This window comes from Chelmon rostratus, chromosome 10 (genome assembly GCF_017976325.1).
Source record: "Chelmon rostratus isolate fCheRos1 chromosome 10, fCheRos1.pri, whole genome shotgun sequence".
Taxonomy (NCBI): domain Eukaryota; kingdom Metazoa; phylum Chordata; class Actinopteri; order Chaetodontiformes; family Chaetodontidae; genus Chelmon; species Chelmon rostratus.
The window spans coordinates 5241706-5266340 of record NC_055667.1 but is presented as its reverse complement, the minus strand read 5'-3'; the positions used below and the strand labels follow the sequence as shown (position 1 = coordinate 5266340).

Sequence of the window (24635 nt, the reverse complement as noted above, 5' to 3'; positions counted from 1 at the left end):
CTGTATCACGCAGAGGCTGACATGCACACAGATCTGTCAAAGTGCTATTGACCTTTCAGGCCTGTGACTAGATTACATCGTCGGTTAATTAATCGAACTGATTAATCTTTCTAGGTCATTCACTAAACAAAAAAGCCAAACATTTGTGAGTTTTAGCTTCACACACACACACACACACACACACACACACACACACACACACACAGAGTAGAAGCTGCAGACACACTCACACACACAACAAGTCACAAACCACTTGACCCAGACTGACAGCTGGACACCATGAGAGGTCACGGGTGAAGCACATGATGATCTTTTTCTTTGGACTGTGTTCTGATGTTCTGTAAAGTTGAGTGTGTTTCAAACCACAGTGATGTTTTGGCCTCATGTCTGGCAGCTATAGGACGCACTGAGCTGTGTGCTGTCTGTCAGCAGAACACAGGCCACGGCTCATTATAGCGCCGCAACTGAAGCGGGACAAACCGGCTTTTCGTTCTATTTAAGATCGCCTTGAACTAAAGAAATCATGACAAAGAGCTGTTTGACTAACTTGCGGCTTTCAGCTACCAAATGGTGAGGTCAGAGTCTTGTTGCGTCTGTTCCTCGTGTTCCTCAAGGCGAAACAGAGAAACTCCAGAAAACACTCATTAGTGGTTTGATTGTCATTAGAAGTCATCTGAAATGAATATTTACTAACTCAAATACACAGAAAGTTACTATTACACCACGCAGAGTAGTGGAAGCAACATCATGTACTGTTGTACTGCAATCAGCAATATTTGGACTGATAGCTGGTCTATGCTTACTATTATGGCCACAAGTCACAGTCAATGGATAATGGTAAATACTAAAACATAGTGTGACAGTATCACATGCAGACAACAGTCATTAAGTCGTGACCCAGTTATGTTAGTTACAAAATATAAAGTTTGCTGACATTAAAAACTTAAGATGCAGGTCATACCAGCCTGCAGTGTAAGACTCTAGTGGTGTATTAAATTGAGCAAGGATGAGCATTATTGCTATTTCACTTTCAGTTTGTGCGATAATGTGTGCATTTCAACATCTTTCAAAAAATTGTTAAATTACAGAACATTTAATGGTTCACTCTCACTGCTCTCATGACCATCTTTTGAGCAGCAGGCGGCTGTTTTCAGCAGAAAAGCGAGACAGACAGTTTACAACTAGCTGGTCACACAGTGCAGCCTTTCGGGTGGGTGGAGGTCAAAGCAGAGCCGAAACAGGTGTAAGTATTGGACTTACACTGGTCAGGTGACCAAAAACACAACTCCAAATAAATGGTAATGTCTGCTGGATGTGCAAGTAGGCAACAGTTCATGTTTTGCAAAAGTGCTTTAGAAGATAAGTGTGATAATATGTCAGGGCTGTGTTTCTGTCAGCTTTTTGTGGTGTTTGTCTGCCCCCTAGTGGCCAAAAAACAGTTGCTGCAGCTTTAAACTTTATACTATTCAAAAAACTGCAAATGGGGATGCTATCCTGCCCCTTTCTTCGAAGTCACACAAAACTAACATATTACTTATTTCTTACATACTTATTCATGTATATCTCTCTAATCCCAGACTCAGTGTAACTACTGCTGACCTGAGGTGACCCTGTGCACCCATTCCTCAGAAGCAGCTCTGTGGCTGTATTTGTTTTACAGCCTGTGGAGCGTTTCCAACCACATTAAGCGAGGTGAGAGCCAGCGAATTTACAGCCTTTTATGGTATGCACCTTGGAGAGGAAGCCTGGGAAGCCCAGCAGCCGGAGAGAGATGGTGGTGAGAGAACGACCTTCACCGCAAACACCGTCTGTGGTGATAGCCCTGTTGTTGTTTTTTACCTGAATCTCTGTGTGTTCATCATCTGAGCTTATATGCTTCTAACTCGTGCAGCGCTTTCACACAGATGGGAAAAAGGTTCTTTCTGCAGTGTTTGAACTATTTTAGCGATGTGGAAAAAGAAAGAAGGGAGTGAAACTCTGGAAGAGTAAAGTTCAGGAAAAAGTAGTTCACTTTGTGTGTTTTTGGAAGAAGAGGGGCAGGATGAAGAGGAGGAAGAGATCTGAAGCGCCTGATCTGTAATCCAAATATAAACAAAAACTGGGTATGCTGGGACGACATTTAGTACAAACATCTACAGGACAAGACGGAGGGCAGAAAACACACAGAGCTGACGTGGAGAAGAGAGAGGAACTGCTGATCTATCTGCTTCAAACTGCACACCGCTTGTTTGGACAGACAGAGTGTGATCCCCAGAGGAAGTAGGTCACAGAGAGACACACACAGGCAGCACAATCATGTGCTGCGAGGCAGGAACACACTGAAGGGATCAAACATGCAAGATTTCTTACATGACCGTTGTGGTCTGTGGCCCCAGACAACCTTAACTGGTCTGGTGTGAGCTCAATTTGTGGTTGACGTAGGAAAACACAAAGTAAACCAGCTGTTTCAGGGTGGAATCACAATTAATGTGGTAATGAAGAAGGTACATACTTTAATTGGAGCATCCCTCTCCAGAGTCAGCATGTTTGCTTTAGTGTTAATGGTCAGTGATGTTTACATTGTCTGCCTGACCCAAGCACATGACTACTGGGCTACAATGAAAACCAACAGATTTTTATGGCTCTCATTGCTCAGATTTTATTGGTTCTCACTCTGCTTATTGACACCAGTTCAGTTTTTTGCAGCAAGATCATTATCTTGCCATGATGATGAAAACTGGATCAGCTTTACATTTGTTTTTAATTGAACTGAACATTTTAGTGCTGCAGCTGATTGTGAGACATTATGATAGGAACATAAAAACATTTATGATCATGTTTCACTTTGTCTGACTGCACAGTATATTTACTTGCGTGTGCAGGTGCTGATATAGGAAATAAACTGTCCATTAGGGAATTGATTGGTGGACTGGTTATCATTCAGAACCAGTCTGTTTCACCTCCTCAATGTGGAAACATGTAGGAGGAAATAACCTCATTTCCCATGGTCTTATGTCACCTACAGTCCATGCCATTACATTCCTGGAGAGATGACAACTGCCTCAGGTGATGCTGACACCATATAAAATAACACTGAAAACCTGATGACATTTATTATCTATATTTCAAATTTCTAGCTGTCACCTTCAACTGCATCCCTGGACGTGACTACCAGGAATCGTACGTCAAAACATCCCCGACTGGACTGCTGCAGGGTGCGCAGAAATCAAATCCTATTTCTTTCACAGCTGGGGTTATTCCTTGTAAGGCCTTGCAAAATCTGGAGCTTTATTTGATCTTATAATCAAGAATATTTTGAAAAATGAATATATTACTACAGCATATGAAGCAGAATTGCACAAGGAACTTTGATAATGAGGAAAAACTTAAACCTTCTTTGCGGAGAAACTGTTTTACCACCTCAGAAAGCAAACAAATGTTTCGAAAACAAAAAAAGGCGCCCAGTGAGTTTATTCATTCTGTCTATCCATCGTACAGTAAACCTTGGTGCTGACTGTACTGATGTCAAGTTAACTTCTATCCCTCTCTTCCTTCATCTCTTTTTATTTCATTCAAAATCTTTCTCTCTTTCAAACTCACTCATCTTTTCCTTTTTTTATTTCCCTCTCGGCCTAGCCAACCTTCTCTCTCTTCTTCTCCTCTTCTTCCCTCCATCATGTGCTGCTACACACTCGGCTATCTGTTACTGATGGTTTTGCTGCACATCTCTTTGTCTGTGTGCCTGTTGGATAAATGTCACACTGTATTGGCAGGTTTGTCGAAAAGGTTTAATTAGTTTGTTTCTTTTAGTGATTTGTTTGACCACCTGGGTGAAAACACAGGTCTGTGTGTGTGTGTGTGTGTGTGTGTTACCTGTGGACCAAGCTTCTTGTCAGGCTTGTTGTTGGGTCGCGCTCCTCTTTTCTTCTGGGAGTTCTGCAACAGACACACATAGAGTGTCATTAGTAAGGCACCACATGGACTGTGGGATGTTTCATTCAGATGAACAGTGAACGAATCAAGAGAGTCGTGCAGAGACGACCTGTGGTGGAAAAGAAAGGGGCGCTTGAAAGTCGTGTAACCACAAAATACACTCACCCAACCCTTTTCGACAAATTTCTTTCTGTTTTTTCCACTTTCCCTAAATGCAGACATAGATTTTTGAAGCTCAAATGTGTCAAGTGTCTGTTTTTCATTTAAATGTTCACCCATGATTTTATCTTTACCTCATTTCTGAACAAAGTCATAATCTTTACCACACCTGCTGCACAGACAATAATACGTTTGGGTGCCTGTTCAGACCTTTGACCATCCATTTGGCAAACCGTACATCATGTTGTTGCCCCAGTATAATCAACACAATGCTGTCATTTTTCAGATCCGAAGGCAACACTAAGCACTCGCAGGTTTTCCAGGATCCATGGGAATCTTGATAGTTCACACCAGTGTATTTACCAAGAAGACCTTCAGCCATACCTCTTTTAAGTAATAGTTTGCAATTTTGGCAAATCAGCTGATTCACTTTCTTGCAGAGAGTTAGATGAAAAGATCTATACGTATTTGTTAAATATGAAGCAACTAACAGGACACAGTTATCTTAGCATAAGGACTACAAGCAGCTAGTTTGGTTCTGATTAGCCACTATATATATATATATATATATATATATATATATATATATATATATATATATATATATATACACACACACACACACTGTTGCTGTCTTCCTGCACGACACACACACACACACACACGTATGTATGTATGTATTAGATTGGACAAATACACATATTGAAACAATTCCTCTCCCTCTAATGTTCAATGCTATAGCGATCATTTCTACAGTGATTTTGATCACCATGGCAACACTGATTAGAGTGTTGAATTACAACAGAGAAAGCAACGAAAACAGGGAGAAAGAAAAAAAGCAGAGACATAAGATCTAATGACATGGAAATTTGGTTGCTTTGCTTATAACTACTCCGCTCACACACATACTCACACACACAGTGTGCATCCAAGTGTCTGCCCAGTGCATTAGGCTCAAATAAATCATCATCCCTCCTTGTCTTCAGAGCCAAAACCAATCAAACACACACACACGCAGAGTCAGGACAGACGCTGCACTGCAAGTAGCTCAGCTCATCTGGCTCACTCCGTTGCCATGGAAACAAGCTACTGTCTCTGCAACGAACCGCCGACAACAAAAGAAAGAAACGGCGGGATGGAAGGAAGGAAAAGGTGAGAAAGGAGGACAGAAACATGTCAACTGTTGAAATCCGGAAACCTTCCAGCACGGAGGAATGTTCTCTCTCAATAATTCCTCTCCTGTCCAGGTGGAGTTGCAGCGCAACGTCAGCATGAAGGATATTTGCTTATTTGTCTGATTTTGAATTTCCACAAGTCTGCCAGTCTTCTTTCCATCCCTTCATCTTCCCTTCCCTCCCTTTCCTCCTCCCCTCCCTCTCACCCCTTCATCACTCTTCAAGCTATTTCCCAACCTTTTAATTTTTCATCTCCCGCTGTCCTTCCCTGCCTCCTCCCTCCTCCCTCTCTCCAGAGATCCCTTAGTCTCACAACCCACTTTAAGATCATTTTATCGCAATGCAAACAGTCTCTTAATGGCTCTAAACTCAACTGATCAATCAGCCTGCCTGATAATGGAACCATTGATTCAGGCTGGAGGCTGAACAGATGTCGGGACTATTGGATCAGGCTTTCAGCTCAGTGTTCACTTCCAGGGGGGGGGCTTCGGTGGAAAAAGATGGAAATTAATTTATGCTAGTCTCTTGAGAGGGAGCTCATGACACTGAATATCACACCCTGTTTCATTTGCATGAGCGATTCCTGAAACTGCCAGGGAGAGGAAAAGTTGCCTCGTTTGCCAAACGATTGTTTGAGTTTGCAACACAAAAGCCTTTTGTGGGATAAAAATAGACTTTTTCAGCCTATAGAGATAGAGAGTTTGGGAGGGTAGGTGATGTAAGAATGCCTTCAAAGAGATACTCTTACATCAGTGATTAGAGTGGAGCCAGCACGGCCAGAAGGGCGACATTTTTAAACACTAGACAGCTTTTATACCTGTGTTTCACCTGCATAATGTTGTTTTATAAACGTACAAACATCCAGATATATAACAGGTGCAATGTATTCATACTCAATTTTCCTTTATCATTGCACTCATTCAGTGAACTCTGGGACTTAAATGATGTTATTAATCTGGGACATTACAGAAAGTATGGTCTTACTTTTGCATTTGTATGTTCTTTTGCAAATTATCTGGAAAGTTCAGAGTTCAAAATTGCACGTAAGTTGGATGGAAACTCGACTCCTGGCATGACTTACTGGAACACCTGAATGGAACGGAGCCAACGTTAATGTTGTTAGTAACACCTGAGATTTTTCTATTTTGACCAGTCAACATGTCTGCTGTGAAAAAAGGACCGGCCCGTTTTTTGTTTTGTTTTTTTGGCTTGGTTGCCTAAACTTACCTGAACTGCCAAAGATTCATCCATCAGCTGTCTGAACCTCCACTGACGGTGACATTACATACTGTAAAATACCGAATATCAGCATAAACTGGCAACTACATACCCAAACAGCCTGAACCACTAAATGCTGAGTCAGTTTGTCAAACTCTTGCCTAAGCTGATAATCATCAGCCTGAAATGTGTCAGAGTTGCCTCCAATTACAAGTTGCACCAGCAGGCAAACAGCTAAACTGTCAGTTTAACAGCTAACATTTGGCTAAAATTCAGAGTCAGAGTGTCATTTGATGAAAACTGTACAAATATGTAAATATCTTTTTTTTGCTCCAGATGATTTTAGACAGAATATACAAGTTTTTTCAGTCAGTTCTATTTAACTGCAAGTTCATAACTGTGCACACCTAATTCTCACTTGCACATAAGTATTTATTATGCACACACACACACACACACACACACACACACACACACACACACACACACACACTGGTTCTCGTGTTTCTGAGCCTCCAGGTGTACAGTTACACTGCAGATAACAGGTTGAGTCCCATGTTATCTGATAACATGTTTAACAGCTTCTGGCTGTGCCCTCTGCTTTCCCAGCAGCGGCAAAGGTTTTGTCAGGTAACACTTCATTGTATTTCATAGTATGTTGATTGTATAGTGGGGAAAAGCTGATGGCAGGGGAGATGGACGGGCTTGAGAAAATTGTGGAAAAAGGATGACAAAGGTAGCGAAAGGCAGCAAAAGAGAGAGGTGGATGAACATTCAAAGACACAAATGCACGGCAAGCCCTCGTTTACTGGTCTGAACTGGAGGGTGGAGGGAAAACCCGATCAGGAAGCAGGGTGAAAGAGGAAGAGATGGTCAATGACAGAAAGACGATATAGACACACAGAAAACAACAGAGACAGAAAAAAAAAAAGGGAGAGTAAAAGAGAGAGATATTGTCATTCCTCCGTCATGGATGGGGAGGCACAGCAGCGAGAACTCTCCTCCTTCCGATCCAATCTGATCTGCAGCTCAACCAGCCGCGACACTCGGGCTGCAGAGCAGGGCGGGCTCAAACACACCGAGGGCCCTCATGAAACACTCAGAGGAAAGCAAGGAAGGTCTGGAAGAGGGGAGTGGAAAACACAGGCACTGTGGCTAGACGAGGAAAATGTAGGAAACATGATGAAACAAAACAAACCAATGCTAAAACTCTGGATATGGCAATAATGTGACCTCTGGAAGGCAAATGAGGACCAAAACGATGTTGAAACTCAGAGTAAAGACAGGACAGCAGTCATAAGGGTCATTCAAACGGCTGAAAACAGAGTCCTGCCACCTCAGCATGCAGCAATACATAGTCAGAACTATTCAAAGCTGCTGGACTGAGATGTTACCGCTGCTGGGACAGACCAGAGTAGCAGAGGTTATTACAGAGTGCTGATCCGGTTTCCCGAATGGAAATGGTTTTAACAGCCTAGTCAGGTTACGGCCCACCACACAGGTTAACTGACAACACACGAAATTGCTCTCTGGGTATGGGAAAGAGAAGGGGAGGAGGACGCACAAAAATCCGATTTGCTCTCAGTCTGCAGACTCACCTGAAGCAAGCAGGCATGAAATCCTGAGAGCTGCACAGCAGAGAGGAGGCGAGTATGTGTCCAGCTGAGTCCTTCATGTTTACCTTCACCAGCTGACGACCTTTACTCTGTTATTTACTCGTCTTATTACCTTTTCAAATGTCCTGCAATTCAATGATTTGCTATTTATGACCGACCTAACAGGTGTTAATCATTTTGGACACTTCATAATTCACACCTGCCATTCGCCAAAGGCTGTTAAAGCAAAACCATGACATTTTGGGAAATATGTTTATTCACTATTCTTTCTGAGAGTGACACAAGATGATTGATACCGCTGCTATGTCTGTTGGTTGGAGCTGGGAGACTATCTTAGCATACAGGCAGCAGAAGGAAACTAGGCGACAGCTCTCACCAAAGTTCAGAAATATGCCCACCGCCAGCTCTGAAGCCCCCTAACACACAAACATCTACTCCTTCAGTGTTCCTCTGAGGCATATTTATATGAGTAATGTAACCGTACTGGCTGGTTGCTTTTTGAGGTGATGATATCTCTTGTTTTGCGACACAGGCAGCATTGGAAACACACATTTTCCAATGACACCTTGCATTTTCTTAATGTCGTGGTTTCGCAGCCTCTTGCAGGTGAACTGAACGGGTCGTTCAGAGCAGACAGACACAGCTGTGGCCTTCTGCTTTGCACTTCCAGTGATTGTTCAAGACAAAGTAACGATTCTCTGCCATGAACAAACCACATTTTGGGCTACAGATTTAATATGAGAACCCTGCACTTTTCTAAAGAAAACAAATTTACTTTATTTTTTTAAAAGTGGGACTTTGCTGAAATGATCCAGCAAATGTCTTCCTCTGAGGGCAGGAATGAATCAGATCAGATTGCAAGAACACTGAGTGAAGGTGTGTGTGTTTCGTGTGTGCACACAAAGAGAGTGGGTTTGTGGAAAGAAATGTGATTTATTTGAAATGCATGCAGCAACTGGCACACAAACACACACACACGCACGCACGCACACACACACACACACACACACACACACACACACACACACACACACACACACACACTTTCGCAGGCGAGGGGGCCAGTCTCAGCCTGAAAGAACAGGACACTCCCGTCTCTACATCATCACCACACACACACTGGAACAAAGAGTCTACACAATGCAACACAATGGGTTGCATAACAGCAGAGATGGGCACAAATACATCAAAAAGTATCTTATCACAAATACTTGTTCAATAAAGGTACCCTACAGAGATGAGCTCTGCAGATGTCCCACATCATAGATCTGAAGTGGCAAATCGGGATCTCCCGTAGGTGTGAGGTTGTGAATTCAGGGGTGCATGCTGGGTGATTTCTGTCAGTCAAAGTTCCCACTGACTGACTGAGTGAGCAGCCAGTTGAAAAGCTACTGGGAGGAAATGAACAGTTAGACCAGGGTGATGCACTAGTTCTTTCAGATGGGAATAAGACTGGGCATTTGGCAGATGTCTTTTTAAAGAGCGATGGTGTAAGGAAATGACTGAGATCTCCTGTGCAAAAGACACAACATGGTGCCAGTATGATCCGAGTATGATACAGTGCAATAGTAAAACAGTAGAAGAGAAAGAGAAGAACACAGAGAACATGTGTTTGCTAATTGCTCTTTTCTCCTGTTCTGTTTCAGTGTCATTCAGTTAGCTTGCCTCAGCATGCAATATCTGATCAATCTTTGATTACACACTTTTACCTCACACCAAAGTATCTTCTTTTCTTAGGCAACAGGTTACGAGGAGCACAAATGAATGATAGTTCAGTGGACAGGACACGTCACGTGAGTCACTTGAATTAAAGAACATGTATGTAAGATTTACGGGGAACGACTGGCAGACCATGACAGACATTGGACATTTTAAGTATGTTTTTATTAGTGTATAATCACCTGAAACAGGAGGTGTTTTTGTTATCTTAGACTGAGCTCTTTATATCTACAAGCAACTGTCCGACATGTTGTACCACCATGTTTCTACAGAAGCCCAGGACGGACAAGCCAAACACTGGATCTAGAGAGCACATTTCACACTTTTTTGCAAGTTTCGCAGCCTCCGTAGGTTCTCCTACACGCCTGGGAAGGGAGGGTGAGGTGAGGGGTGTTCAGTTGGTTGTACTCTGCCACTAAATCCTACACACTGGTCCTGAGAGCTAAAGACTGTGATCAGGCTAATTGTTGTAGAGTTTTTTTTCAACAGTTTCAACCTGAGGGTAAAATTTAAACTAGAAAATTCCCCCTGGGAAATTTTGAAAGGGACACGGGGTGTGTTCGAGCCGACAAAATTATCTACGTTTTAAAGTTTGAATGAAGTCTCTAGGAGAAACTATGGCGAAGCAGCGGACAATTGAAAAAGGCTGCAATGTGAGAAAACTGCAGATATCAGAGGTAGTCAGTCCCTGATTAATGAATTGCTCTCAGCTGTGTTTCTGTGGCTTTCTCCTTGTCTGTCTCTGTTGATCACCTCAGCTGTCTGTGTCTGCTTCTCTCCTCTGCTTCATGTCTCTGTTAACATGAATTAATGAACTGAATCAATAAACATGAATGGAGCTAATGCTAACGGAGCTAACAGAGCTAACACTAATGGAGCGAACAGCTAACGGTGCGAATAGAGCTAACGGCGCTAACGCAAACAGAGCTAACTGTGCTAACAGAGCTAATAGAGCTAGCGGCGTTAACAAGGGGGCGGGGGGATGGGGTTTTCATTATGCATTTGTCTGTGTGTGTGTGTTTATGTATCTGTCGTTGTGTGTGACTGCGTATGTGTGTGTCTTCGTCTGTTTCTGTGGCTTTCTCCTTGTCTGTCTCTGTTGATCACCTCAGCTGTCTGTGTCTGCTTCTCTCCTCTGCTTCATGTCTCTGTTAACATGAATTAATGAACTGAATCAATAAGCATGAATGGAGTTAATGCTAACAGAGCTAACAGAGCTAACACTAACGAAGCTAACACTAACGGAGCTAACAGCTAACGGCGCGAATAGAGCTAACGGCGCTAATGCTAACAGAGCTAACTGTGCTAACAGAGCTAATAGAGCTAACGGTGTTAACAAGGGGGCGGGGGGATGGGGTTTTCATTATGCATTTGTCTGTGTATGTGTGTTTATGTATCTGTCATTGTGTGTGACTGCGTATGTGTGTGTCTTCGTCTGTTTGTGTGTGTGTGTCTGCTTGAACTACACAAGCAGCCCAACCAGCTCCTACATGGAGATGTGTATAGTATATATGTGTCTGAATGTGTGTGTGTGTGTGTGTGTGCGTGTGTGCCTGTGTAACTTCTGCCCCACCTGCTGATAATTACCTCTCTACCTCTCCCACTTTTTACCTGTTCCTGTTCAGTTTTGACGTGCTGTTTTTAATCACTTTTTAGCTGTTGGTTAGCCCTGCTTGTGTGTGTGTTTGTGTGACTACTGTCTCAACCTTTTTGGCAAAGCGCTTGGTGAAGCTGAGTTTAACTGTTTGTTGGATGGAGATTGTTTTCAAACAATGCCCTTGTTTTGACTGAGCTCGTTAAGATAACTAGAAAATTCCCCCTGGGAAATTTTGAAAGGGACACGGGGTGTGTTCGAGCCGACAAAATTATCTACGTTTTAAAGTTTGAATGAAGTCTCTAGGAGAAACTATGGCGAAGCAGCGGACAATTGAAAAAGGCTGCAAATTGAGAAAACGGCAGATATCAGAGGTAGTCAGTCCCTGATTAATGAATTGCTCTCAGCTGTGTTTCTGTGGCTTTCTCCTTGTCTGTCTCTGTTGATCACCTCAGCTGTCTGTGTCTGCTTCTCTCCTCTGCTTCATGTCTCTGTTAACATGAATTAATGAACTGAATCAATAAACATGAATGGAGCTAATGCTAACGGAGCTAACAGAGCTAACACTAACGGAGCTAACAGCTAAAGGTGCGAATATAGCTAACGGCGCTAGCGCTAACAGAGCTAACTGTGCTAACAGAGCTAACAGAGCTAACGGCGTTAACAAGGGGGCGGGGGGATGGGGTTTTCATTATGCATTTGTCTGTGTGTGTGTGTTTATGTATCTGTCGTTGTGTGTGACTGCGTATGTGTGTGTCTTCGTCTGTTTGTGTGTGTGTGTGTCTGCTTGAACTACACAAGCAGCCCAACCAGCTCCTACATGGAGATGTGTCTGGTATATGTGTGTCTGAATGTGTGTGTGTGTGTGTGTTTGTTTGTGTGCGTGTGTAACTTCTGCCCCACCTGCTGATAATTACCTCTCTACCTCTCCCACTTTTTACCTGTTCCTGTTCAGTTTTGACGTGCTGTTTTTAATCACTTTTTAGCTGTTGGTTAGCCCTGCTTGTGTGTGTGTTTGTGTGACTACTTTCTCAACCTTTTTGGCAAAGCGCTTGGTGAAGCTGAGTTTAACTGTTTGTTGGATGGAGATTGTTTTCAAACAATGCCCTTGTTTTGACTGAGCTCGTTAAGATAATCATTCTCAGGCTTGTTGTCCTGCAGATGTGTGTGCGTGGGTTATTGACCGGTGTGTGTGTAAATGACAGTTGCACCTGTTAAACTCTTCCCTTGAAAAGCGGCTTTTTCGCTGTCGGTTTCTTCCGAACAACTTGCGATTGTGTCAAAACCGTAGCTGCTATCAAAAAAACGATTACACTGTGAGATGCGGACAAGTCTGGGCCAGATGTACGTGTGTTTTATGTCCAGATATTCTTTAGAAAAATGACAAAATGGTCGACTTAAAAAGACTCTGCGACTCAGAGAACAGGAGTTTGTATTGTATGCAGTGAGATTTGGGTTCGGCGAACCTCCTGAACTAAATCCTCTGGTGAGAGAACCGTACCTCGTATCAGAGTGTACTATAGATCATCGGACTCCCGAGAACTTCCTGAGTCCGACCATCTCCTCGTTTTATTCCTGACACAACAACTTTTCGTTTTATGGCGATCTAAAGACAGGAGGCATTTCTGCTTTGCTCACAAAACAGCTCTGAATTTTAACATGGGACTTAATGGGAGAACAGGAGGGCGCTGGCTGCACAAAACGTCTCACTATTTAAATTCAGTAAGTCTCTCGGCTTTTTCGAGGACATCACACGAAAGAGGACAAGTTTGTCTACAAACTGATCCCAAAATTATGCGTGTAGAGTGTAATTTGTGGCCGTAGCGACGAGAAAAAGAGAAGATTTTCAGATCGTTTTTAGACTCTGTGCCACTCTAGCACGCACTCTAGCACGAACATTCCGCGCAATACACACCCATTATAATCTCAAAATTTCCCGCCAAACGATCACTGTCATTGAACAGTGACTGATCAAAAACTATAGGACCAATCAAAATGTGGATGAACACACCAATAGACCAGACTTGGGTCTACATTTTAAAGTTGAAATGAAGTCTCTCGGTGAATGTATGCCTGAGCTACAGATGTTTGAAAAACTCCAATTTCAATCTTGTTTTTTTCGCCCGTCCCATTCATTTCTTATGGGAAATTTATCGCAGTTTTTCGCGTCTTACGACGCGAAAAACTGCGATAAATTTGAGAAAAGTAATAGCACACCGATCCCGAACAATACGCACGTTTTGATATATAATTTGCGAGGGTTTTCTCAAAGCTGTGGGACGAGTTTGAGGACGAAAACTTGGAGGAAGATGAAAAATAACTAGAAAATTCCCCCTGGGAAATTTTGAAAGGGACACGGGGTGCGTTCGAGCCGACAAAATTATCTACGTTTTAAAGTTTGAATGAAGTCTCTAGGACAAAGTATGGCCGAGCAGCGGACAATTGAAAAAGGCTGAAATTTGAGGAAATTTCCCCATTCATTTCTTTTGGGAAATTTATCGCAGTTGTTTGCGTCTTACGTCGGCCTTCGATGGTCATAGCTCGAAAACCGTAAGAGATATCAAAATGTGCCGAGGGTCATTTTGAGCCGACAAAATTATCTACGTTTTAAAGTTTGAATGAAGTCTCTAGGAGAAACTATGGCGAAGCAGCGGACAATTGAAAAAGGCTGCAATTTGAGAAAACAGCAGATATCAGAGGCAGTCAGTCCCTGATTAATGAACTGGTCCCAGCTGTGTTTCTGTGGCTTTCTCCTCTGCTTCATGTCTCTGTTAACATGAATTAATGAACTGAATCAATAAACATGAATGGAGCTAATGCTAACGGAGCTAACAGAGCTAACACTAACGGAGCTAACAGCTAACGGCGCGAATAGAGCTAACGGCGCTAACGCTAACAGAGCTAACTGTGCTAACAGAGCTAATAGAGCTAACGGCGTTAACAAGGGGGCGGGGGGATGGGGTTTTCATTATGCATTTGTCTGTGTGTGTGTGTTTATGTATCTGTCATTGTGTGTGACTGCGTATGTGTGTGTCTTCGTCTGTTTGTGTGTGTCTGCTTGAACTACACAAGCAGCCCAACCTGCTCCTACATGGAGATGTGTATGGTATATATGTGTCTGAATGTGTGTGTGTGTGTGTGTGCGTGTGTGCCTGTGTAACTTCTGCCCCACCTGCTGATAATTACCTCTGCACCTCTCCCACTGTTTACCTGTTCCTGTTCAGTTTTGACGTGCTGTTTTTAATCACGTTTTAGCTGTTGGTTAGCCCTTTTTGTGTGTGCATTTGTGTGACTACTATCTCAACCTCTTTGGCAAAGAGCTTTCTGAAGCTGAGTTTAACTGCTTGTTGGACGGAGATTGTTTTCAAACAATGCCCTTGTTTTGACTGAGCTCGTTAAGATAATCATTCTCAGGCTTGTTGTCCTGCAGATGTGTGTGCGTGGGTTATTGACCGGTGTGTGTGTAAATGACAGTTAATGACAGTTGCACCTGTTAACTGAAAAGCGGCTTTTTCGCTGTCGGTTTCTTCCGAACAACTTGCAATTGTGTCAAAACCGTAGCTGCTATCAAAAAACCGATTACACTGTGAGATGCGGACAAGTCTGGGCCAGATGTACGTGTGTTTTGTGTCCAGATACTCTTTAGAAAAATGACAAAATGGTCGACTTAAAAAGACTCTGCGACTCAGAGAACAGGAGTTTGTATTGTATGCAGTGAGATTTGGGTTCGGCGAACCTCCCGAACTAAATCCTCTGGTGAGAGAACCGTACCTCGTATCAGAGTGTACTATAGATCATCGGACTCCCGAGAACTTCCTGAGTCCGAATATCATCTCGTTTTATTCCTGAGACAACAACTTTTCGTTTTATGGCGATGTAAAGACAGGAGGCATTTATGCTTTTCTCACAAAACAGCTCTGAATTTTTACATTGGAGTCAATGGGAGAGCTAGAGGGAGGTGGCTACACAAAAAGCCTCACTATTTAAATTCAGTAAGTCTCTCGGCTTTTTCGAGGACATCACATGAAAGAGGACAAGTTTGTCTACAAAAGATCCCAAAATTATGTGTCTCCTATTCACCGTTTGTATTTTACGGCAATTTTAGAAACACATTTCAGGCGATTTTTCACCGGCTGTCTCACTCTAACTTATGACATCACCCACTGTAGAGGGAGAGATTCTGAGCATTTTTGTGAGAAACTTGATGGTCTTCAGATGGTCATAGCTCGAAAACCGTAAGAGATATCAAAAAATGTGCCGGTATTAATTTTGAGCTGACAAATTTATCTACGTTTTAAACTTTGACTGAAGTCTCTAGGACAAAGTATGGCCGAGCTGCGGACAATTGAAAAAGGCTGAAATTTGAGGAAATTTCCCCATTCATTTCTTATGGGAAAGTCTTCGCAGTTGTTCGCGTCTTACGTCGGCCTTCGATGGTCATAGTTCGAAAACCGTAAGAGATATCAAAATGTGCCGAGGGTCATTTGGAGCCGACAAAATTATCTACGTTTTAAAGTTCAAATGAAGTCTCTCGGTGAATGTATGCCTGAGCTACAGACGTTTGAAAAACTCCAATTTCCATCTTTTTTTTTTCGCCCGTCCCATTCATTCTTATGGGAAATTTATCGCAGTTTTTCGCGTCTTACGACGCGAAAAACTGCGATAAATTTGAGAAAAGTAATAGCACACCGATCCTGATCAAACCGCACGTTTTGATATATAATTTGCAAGGGTTTTCTCAAAGCTGCGGGGCGAGTTCAGGGACAAAAATTTGGAGGATGATGAAAAATAACTAGAAAATTCCCTCTGGGAAATTTTGAAAGGGACACGGGGTGTGTTCGAGCCGACAAAATTATCTACGTTTTAAAGTTTGAATGAAGTCTCTAGGACCAAGTATGCCCGAGCAGCGGACAATTGAAAAAGGCTGAAATTTGAGGAAATTTCCCCATTCATTTCTTATGGGAAATTTATCGCAGTTGTTTGCGTCTTACGTCGGCCTTCGATGGTCATAGCTCGAAAACCGTAAGAGATATCAAAATGTGCCGAGGGTCATTTTGAGCCGACAAAATTATCTACGTTTTAAAGTTTGAATGAAGTCTCTAGGAGAAACTATGGCGAAGCAGCGGACAATTGAAAAAGGCTGCAAATTGAGAAAACGGCAGATATCAGAGGTAGTCAGTCCCTGATTAATGAATTGCTCTCAGCTGTGTTTCTGTGGCTTTCTCCTTGTCTGTCTCTGTTGATCACCTCAGCTGTCTGTGTCTGCTTCTCTCCTCTGCTTCATGTCTCTGTTAACATGAATTAATGAACTGAATCAATAAACATGAATGGAGCTAATGCTAATGGAGCTAACAGAGCTAACACTAACTGAGCTAACAGCTAAAGGTGCGAATATAGCTAACGGCGCTAGCGCTAACAGAGCTAACTGTGCTAACAGAGCTAACAGAGCTAACGGCGTTAACAAGGGGGCGGGGGGATGGGGTTTTCATTATGCATTTGTCTGTGTGTGTGTGTTTATGTATCTGTCATTGTGTGTGACTGCGTATGTGTGTGTCTTCGTCTGTTTGTGTGTGTGTGTCTGCTTGAACTACACAAGCAGCCCAACCTGCTCCTACATGGAGATGTGTCTGGTATATGTGTGTCTGAATGTGTGTGTGTGTGTGTGTGTGCGTGCGTGTGTGCCTGTGTAACTTCTGCCCCACCTGCTGATAATTACCTCTGCACCTCTCCCACTGTTTACCTGTTCCTGTTCAGTTTTGACGTGCTGTTTTTAATCACTTTTTAGCTGTTGGTTAGCCCTTTTTGTGTGTGTGTTTGTGTGACTACTGTCTCAACCTTTTTGCGAAACTGCTTTCTGAAGCTGAGTTTAACTGTTTGTTGGACGGAGATTGTTTTCAAACAATGCCCTTGTTTTGACTGAGCTCGTTAAGATAATCACTCTCAGGCTGGTTGTCCTGCAGATGTGTGTGCGTGGGTTATTGACCGGTGTGTGTGTAAATGACAGTTGCACCTGTTAAACTCTTCCCTTGAAAAGCGGCTTTTTCGCTGTCGGTTTCTTCCGAACAACTTGCGATTGTGTCAAAACCGTAGCTGCTATCAAAAAACCGATTACACTGTGAGATGCGGACAAGTCTGGGCCAGATGTACGTGTGTTTTATGTCCAGATATTCTTTAGAAAAATGACAAAATGGTCGACTTAAAAAGACTCTGCCACTCAGAGAACAGGAGTTTGTATTGTATGCAGTGAGATTTGGGTTCGGCGAACCTCCTGAACTAAATCCTCTGGTGAGAGAACCGTACCTCGTATCAGAGTGTACTATAGATCATCGGACTCCCGAGAACTTCCTGAGTCCGGCCATCTCCTCGTTTTATTCCTGACACAACAACTTTTCGTTTTATGGCGATCTAAAGACAGGAGGCATTTCTGCTTTGCTCACAAAACAGCTCTGAATTTTAACATGGGACTTAATGGGAGAACAGGAGGGCGCTGGCTGCACAAAACGTCTCACTATTTAAATTCAGTAAGTCTCTCGGCTTTTTCGAGGACATCACACGAAAGAGGACAAGTTTGTCTACAAAATGAGCCCAAAATTATGCGTGTAGAGTGTAATTTGTGGCCGTAGCGACGAGAAAAAGAGAAGATTTTCAGATCGTTTTTAGACTCTGTGCCACTCTAGCACGCACTCTAGCACGAACATTCCGCGCAATACACACCCATTATAATCTCAAAATTTCCCGCCAAACGATCACTGTCATTGAACAGTGACTGATCAAAAACTATAGGACCAATCAAAATGTGGATGAACACACCAATAGACCAGACTTGGGTCTACATTTTAAAGTTGAAATGAAGTCTCTCGGTGAATGTATGCCTGAGCTACAGATGTTTGAAAAACTCCAATTTCAATCTTGTTTTTTTCGCCCGTCCCATTCATTTCTTATGGGAAATTTATCGCAGTTTTTCGCGTCTTACGACGCGAAAAACTGCGATAAATTTGAGAAAAGTAATAGCACACCGATCCCGAACAATACGCACGTTTTGATATATAATTTGCGAGGGTTTTCTCAAAGCTGCGGGGCGAGTTTGAGGACGAAAACTTGGAGGAAGATGAAAAATAAGAAGAAGAAGAAGAAGAAGAAGAAGAAGAAACGCGCGGGATAGTAATAAGTGACTCGGGGCTACGCCCCGAGTCACTGGCTCCTGCAGCTATGAAATAGCTGTAGGAGCCAGTGACTCGGGACGTTGCCCCGTGTCCCTAATAATGCATTTTAATTATTTCAAATACACAAATATATGTTCTTTGTTTTTTGTTACAAATTACATCTTATATTATATATTTTAAATACATCTACTTTAAATACAGCTAATTTCTGATAACCAGGGTGTGTGTATGTATGTGTGCAAGAGAGAGAGAGAAAGAGAGAGAGACAATATGACATTTTCTGCAGAAATCATGTTTACAGAGCAAATCCAATAATGTTCATATAACGAAACAAATAGATGCTTGTAATATTGCAGACATTATATTTTTCTTAGTCGCACTTGATGAGAGTTTTCACAGAATTCCGAGCATGCAAACGCAGCGTTAAGCGGCTCTCTCCGGTTGTCTGCAGCAGAGGAAAACAGCTCAGAGCACAGCGGAGCAGAGCAGATAAGATGAAAGCAACACCCAAATCCCCAGTCTGCTCCGCTCATTACTACACGCTCACGCTGTTTCCACACTCCGCAATGTCTATCACACTTTAACACGCATTTTGTGAAGACATTATAACACCCTGCTGGCATTGAATTAGGAAATAAACAGCCCATTCACTGTCAGGGCTTCGGCACAAAGGCCCTTTGTCTGCTGCGATGTTGTTGATAAAGCCTGAACTGAGGATCAGAAATGATATAAATCGGACTCTTTGCTCTCCAGTTGTTCATAACGTCGAGCACGTCCGCCGTTTGAGGTTTACTTCTTGTTTTTACCTTCGCAATAGAAGCACTGAAATATTCATCTGTAAGATGCTAAAATGAAGCACAAGTGGTGAAGAGTCACAAAGCCAACAACCTGACTCAGTAATGCTAGCTACAAAGTATTGGCTAACATTGATAAGCTACTGATCACACCGGACCCTGTAAATCTGTGGCTGCAAAACCCCTGAGAGAGCTGGACGGAGCAACGGCACGTTTTATTGCTCATGAATTTACTTTTCATTTGCAAGGAGAGGATTGTGTTTTTTCTCCTTTCAAACATGCTGACATGGAGTCACTTATAAGACAACAGCGGTACTCCACTAGGAAACTGTTCAGGTCTCAAATGAGCTTTAAGGGACAGTACAGAGCCAGACTGAAGTACAGCAAAACAGGTGATCGTGTCTTCCCTAACCATTCATCCTTCAGGGAAACAGTGGATTTTACGGCCGGCGTCTCACCCTGTAAGGTGAAGTTCATACTCTCACACGCAAAAGCATAAAAAAAGGTGTCAAGAGAAGGAGACAAGAAAGGGATGGGCGACCTTCCCGAAACCGTCAAACTGTTCGTTTTATTTATGCCAGAAAGACGGATGAACTCCAGAGGTCCAAGGCCATCGGCTGTCCATTAAAGGTATAAATATGATCTGAGTTGTCATTTTACTGCACGATTTCACAACACTGCCTCATTCAGAAAATGGGTCAAAGAAAAGAAAATCATAATAGGAGTATGTGGAACACTGAAGCTTTTTAATTCTTCAATTTAGCCATCAGTTGATGTCAGCTTGGATTGCTTTCTAGTCGAGTGCAAAACAAAGCCCTCTTTCTCTCCTTACTAGTCACTGTATCTCCTCTCTGCTTGTACACAGCATCTCCCTGTGTTCATATTACTGCAGGGATGCCTGGCAGGGATAAAAAAAAAAGGAGCATCACAGCAAGGCGAGTGACACAACGAGTGACTTCATCATGCAAAGGCACACAGAGACATCGAGGAGGAGCAGATATGCTGACAGACAAATATTAATCTGACCTTCTCTGCGGTGCCTCGGGCCGGCAGAGAGGTAAGGCCACAACCCCGGCAGACTGAGACACACTGAGTGACACAAACCAAGTGTTTTTCCCCCCTCAGTGTCGACCAGCCAGGCACTGGAACAATGATGTTCACAAGGAAAACCCACCGTTTCAGTATTGATCATGTTCAGACTAGATCGATGCTGCTGCAGTATTTCCAGTGTAATTTTATATTAGTGCTTAGAGGCTTCAGTTTTTTGTTCAGTTTGGATTCTAATGCTGCAGAATGACAGAATGCTGCAAATGATGCTCCAACATTAAACATTAATTGATTCCCCTGGATACCAACAAAATGACAAATATTATGTCAACATCAATGTAAGATGACACTGCTGTGTTTCATACACACAGTCAATATATTTTCTGATATTTTAAGCCTAAATTTCCAAGAATTTAAAACAGTTATTTCAATTACTATCACCTGAATCATCCTGATGTCACCTTATTTTTTCTAACAAATCTAATTAATTAACAAATCAATAAAATCAATTGTTCGGTTTCTTGACATACAGAACAATGGGAACATTGGTTCATCTGCATGGAAGACGGAAAATCAACCTAAAACTGATACGTTCATGCGATTTGTAGCAAATAGCTTAAAACATCAGGACCAGCTTCCCTATCCTCAGAGAGAATGAGGGAAAAAAAATGAAACAAGGCTACCGTTAATGCTTTAATGTCATTAACTCCACCAGCACTTTACAAAAACTTGTTTGTGTTCGTTGGTCTGGTCTTGCATTTTCGGTTCTGCAGACAAACGCTGACATGATGTAACACAACGGTGATTCAGCTCACATCCGCTTGTGTGTATCAGCGCAGCTAAAGCCAAGAGAGTGAATGGTCAATTAGCATTGCATTAGCATAGCATTAGCAGAGCGACAAAGCACTGCAAGGCTGATAGGGGACGGATGTGACACTGTATCTGCTGAGAAGCGACACACGCAAGTGCACTAACAGTCTGCCTCTCCTCCTGTTGTCCCTGCTTCCTCTCTCTCTCTGTCCATTTTTCTCCTCTTTCTCAACAGGCTGTGTTTGAATCTGACAAAACCAGTCTCCTCCTCCTCCTCTGTTTACTTTGGCTCTGCACACACAAACACACACTTGGTAAAATGCAAACAAAGGATCAAGGAAGGGAGGGATGGAAAAAAGATGAAGGATGTGAGGCGAGGAGAGGAGATGAGGAGAGGGGAGTAGGAGAGGGGAGAGGAGAGGAGAGGAGAGGAGAGGAGAGGAAGGAGGGGCAGAGGAAGGACCATTTGCAGTTCTTTGTTACCACCTCTCACTTTCAGCCACTTCCATTAGAGAAAACCATGTGTGTGTCTGCCAATGAGTGTGTGTGTTTGTGTCTCCAGACACTCTGCTTATTAAGGCAGTGTGTCAGTAGGTGACCTTGCGCAAATGAACAGCCCTTCAAGTACAACCTGAATGCTTCATATTGATCTGAATTATTCATGTGTGTATGGTGTGTTGATTGTGCTCATATGTGTATTTAGTTGCGCCCATATTGTTTGTGCAAGTGAGACATGGGTGTGTGCAGTGTGTGTGTATGTGTGTGTGTGTGTGTGTGCAGATGTCAAACCTCAACACCAAATGCCTCGTTCACCTCATCCCCTCCCCCTCTCCAAATCATCCCCCCATCCTCCTCAGGGTCCTAATGCCCCTAAACATTTATTAACAGGCTAATTTATTTCTCATTTAATGTACAAAGCAGCTAATTTCTGTTTGGTTTGCAGGATTTAACAGAGTATTAATGATAAATAATCGGTGAATAACATGATAGTTTAACCCATTACGACAATCAGATATTTTGGATCGACTTGATTAAGTGAATAGTTTGAGCTCTACAGCACAGACACCTCAGATTCAGTGGGTGGTGCCAAACAAACAGAGCTCAGGGCAAGAACACATGGTTTTCCATTTCACTCTGTTCAGGATTTTTGGTTGAGTTCTGCTGGTGCAACTTCTCTTCCCTTTGAAATACCAGGACATTTGTTCCAGTTCCTCAGCTTTCCATCAGAAAAATATCTGACCACGCAGAATTTCATAATTTTGTTATGACCACGGGACAAGCACCTGATGACGGAGACAGAGCATTCGGGTGCCTGACAGAGACAGAGACACCATGTCATGAAGTAGTTTAAGGCCAGTGTGTCTTCATGACGTGAGCAGAGGAGGACATGAGGAGGACAATGTGTGGATGGACTGAGAGACAAAGGAGCAGCTCCACGTCTGGAGAATTTAATATCTGATTGTCTGACCTCCTCCACTCCAGCACGCAGAGGATGCAGCATCCATTTACACCCCCCCTGCCCCCCCCCCCCCCCCCGCCTCCCGACAAAACGTCTCGACAACCACAGACCGCGGTGTGTTGCCGTGGCGACGGCTTTCGCGGGCTGTCGCCAAGGCACCATGCTGGCATCACATTACTGAAAAGACAGAAAGAGGAAGAGGAGGAAGGAAGGGTGGAGAAATGAATCGGGGTGGGGGGGGAGACAGAGGACTGAGGGAAGGATGAATGATAGGAGGATCAGAGGTGGAGAAGAAGAGGTAGTGAGAAAAAACGATGGAAGGAGACAGACGGAGGAGGAGGAGGAGAGGAAGGACGGATGGAGTGAGAAAAAGAGAGAGAGAGTACAGAAGGCACAGACCCTTAAAACGCTCTTGACACGAGGCAGCCTCACCTCTTCAAAGCCAGACACAAATCATGACTAATAATTGCTGCTCATACTCTACCATTCAACTCAATTTACCTGAATCTGCATCAACGGCAAACAGTTTCTGCGTTCGTTTGAATATCTTGTGTGAGCATAAAAACTGAGACTTAACGATACCGGCTCTGAGGAAAATTGTGAAATCGTTGCAACAAAACACTTTTGTGCATCCTCACAATGTTTACAGGTTTAATAACGATGTGGTGATGCCTGACATTTCTCACTAAACTGCAGCTCTGTAACAGCCATAATGGCATAAGGGAAATAACGCGAAATGATGAGAGTCTTAGTGCAGGCTGTAAAAGTTTCATGCGTTGCTCCTTTTTCTCTCCTTCACTTTTCTTGTCTTGCTTCCTTTGTGCAGAAGAACAGAATATCCCTCTGCATATAGTTTGAAAGTGCAATTCTGATGCGAAGCAATGTGAATCTACCATAAACATGATGTATTGTTTAATATCTCTGCATATTTTGTAAACATGGGAAAAGCTCTTCGCCCCACTGGAGCTCCATGTTATTATCTTTGTAAATATGAGCAGAGAAAAAAAAGACTGTGAAGATGATTCACAGGTCTGTGAGTCTCACAGTGTTCAAACCTTCCCAGTAACTGAGAAATACTGGCAACAAAAGTCACAAGCCATTATCTAAGGTCTTTAGCTGAGGCGGTGGTAGCAAGGCATTAGTAGGTGGATGCTGAGGTGTCACTAGGTGGTTGTTAAGGTGTTTTGTGCCACTGCTTGAGTGTTGCGTTGTGGTTTTTAGGTGGTGTGTAATAAATGCTGTGAGCACTTCATGGCCGGCAAAAGAGACATAATGCTTACATGCATGTGAGGAAAGATGATTTAAGGGTCTCTGAGTATCAGGGTTATTATAGTTAACTAAAACTAAGGTGTGGAAAAACATTTAAGGTGACTGAAATGATAGTGTGTACTTACAAAACTACCTAGAATGAAATACAAATACACAGGAAATGTCTTTAGTTTTAGTTCTTGTCAGTTTGGTCAAATTTGCGCATGACTGTGAGTCCACTTCACAAAGTGTTGTGTTTGTTAGGAAGGCAACGATCCAATACTGCTATCGAACATTGGTCCGATACTGAATCAAATAGCTGCATTGGTTGCCACTGACAACGGGGCCGATAATGGGACAGATCGATTTTTATGTGATTTTCCTGTTCTCTGAATGTTTTGTTTTTACCAAGTTACTAATCCTGAAAACAAATAAAAACTAATCTAAAACTTAACATTTTTAAACAATAAAACCTAAACTTAAATGAGCAAACCCACTTAAAAATAAAAACTCATCAAAAATACAAAACTATAATAACTGATGAGTATAAGTGATGAATGTTTTGGTATCTCTGAATGGAAAGGTGGCAACGGGTGTGTGGAGGTTCGTCATTTGTCACCCCTCACCCTTTCCACCACCCACTAAACCCACACTGGCTGAGACACTGAATCTAAACCTGCCCTTAGAGTGAGTCCATAACATCACACCCAGTGATTTCACC

General features: G+C 42.8%; 1 protein-coding gene across 2 annotated transcripts in view; it reads right to left on the bottom strand.

Moving 5' to 3' along the window:
- Positions 1–24635, bottom strand: part of soga1 (suppressor of glucose, autophagy associated 1) — a 105646-nt gene that overhangs the window by 30579 nt on the left and 50432 nt on the right. For both annotated transcript variants that reach the window (XM_041945313.1, XM_041945314.1), the window contains exon 5: positions 3853–3915. In XM_041945313.1, the coding sequence (XP_041801247.1) occupies positions 3853–3915 (63 nt within the window). The remainder of the gene's footprint in view (positions 1–3852; positions 3916–24635) is intronic.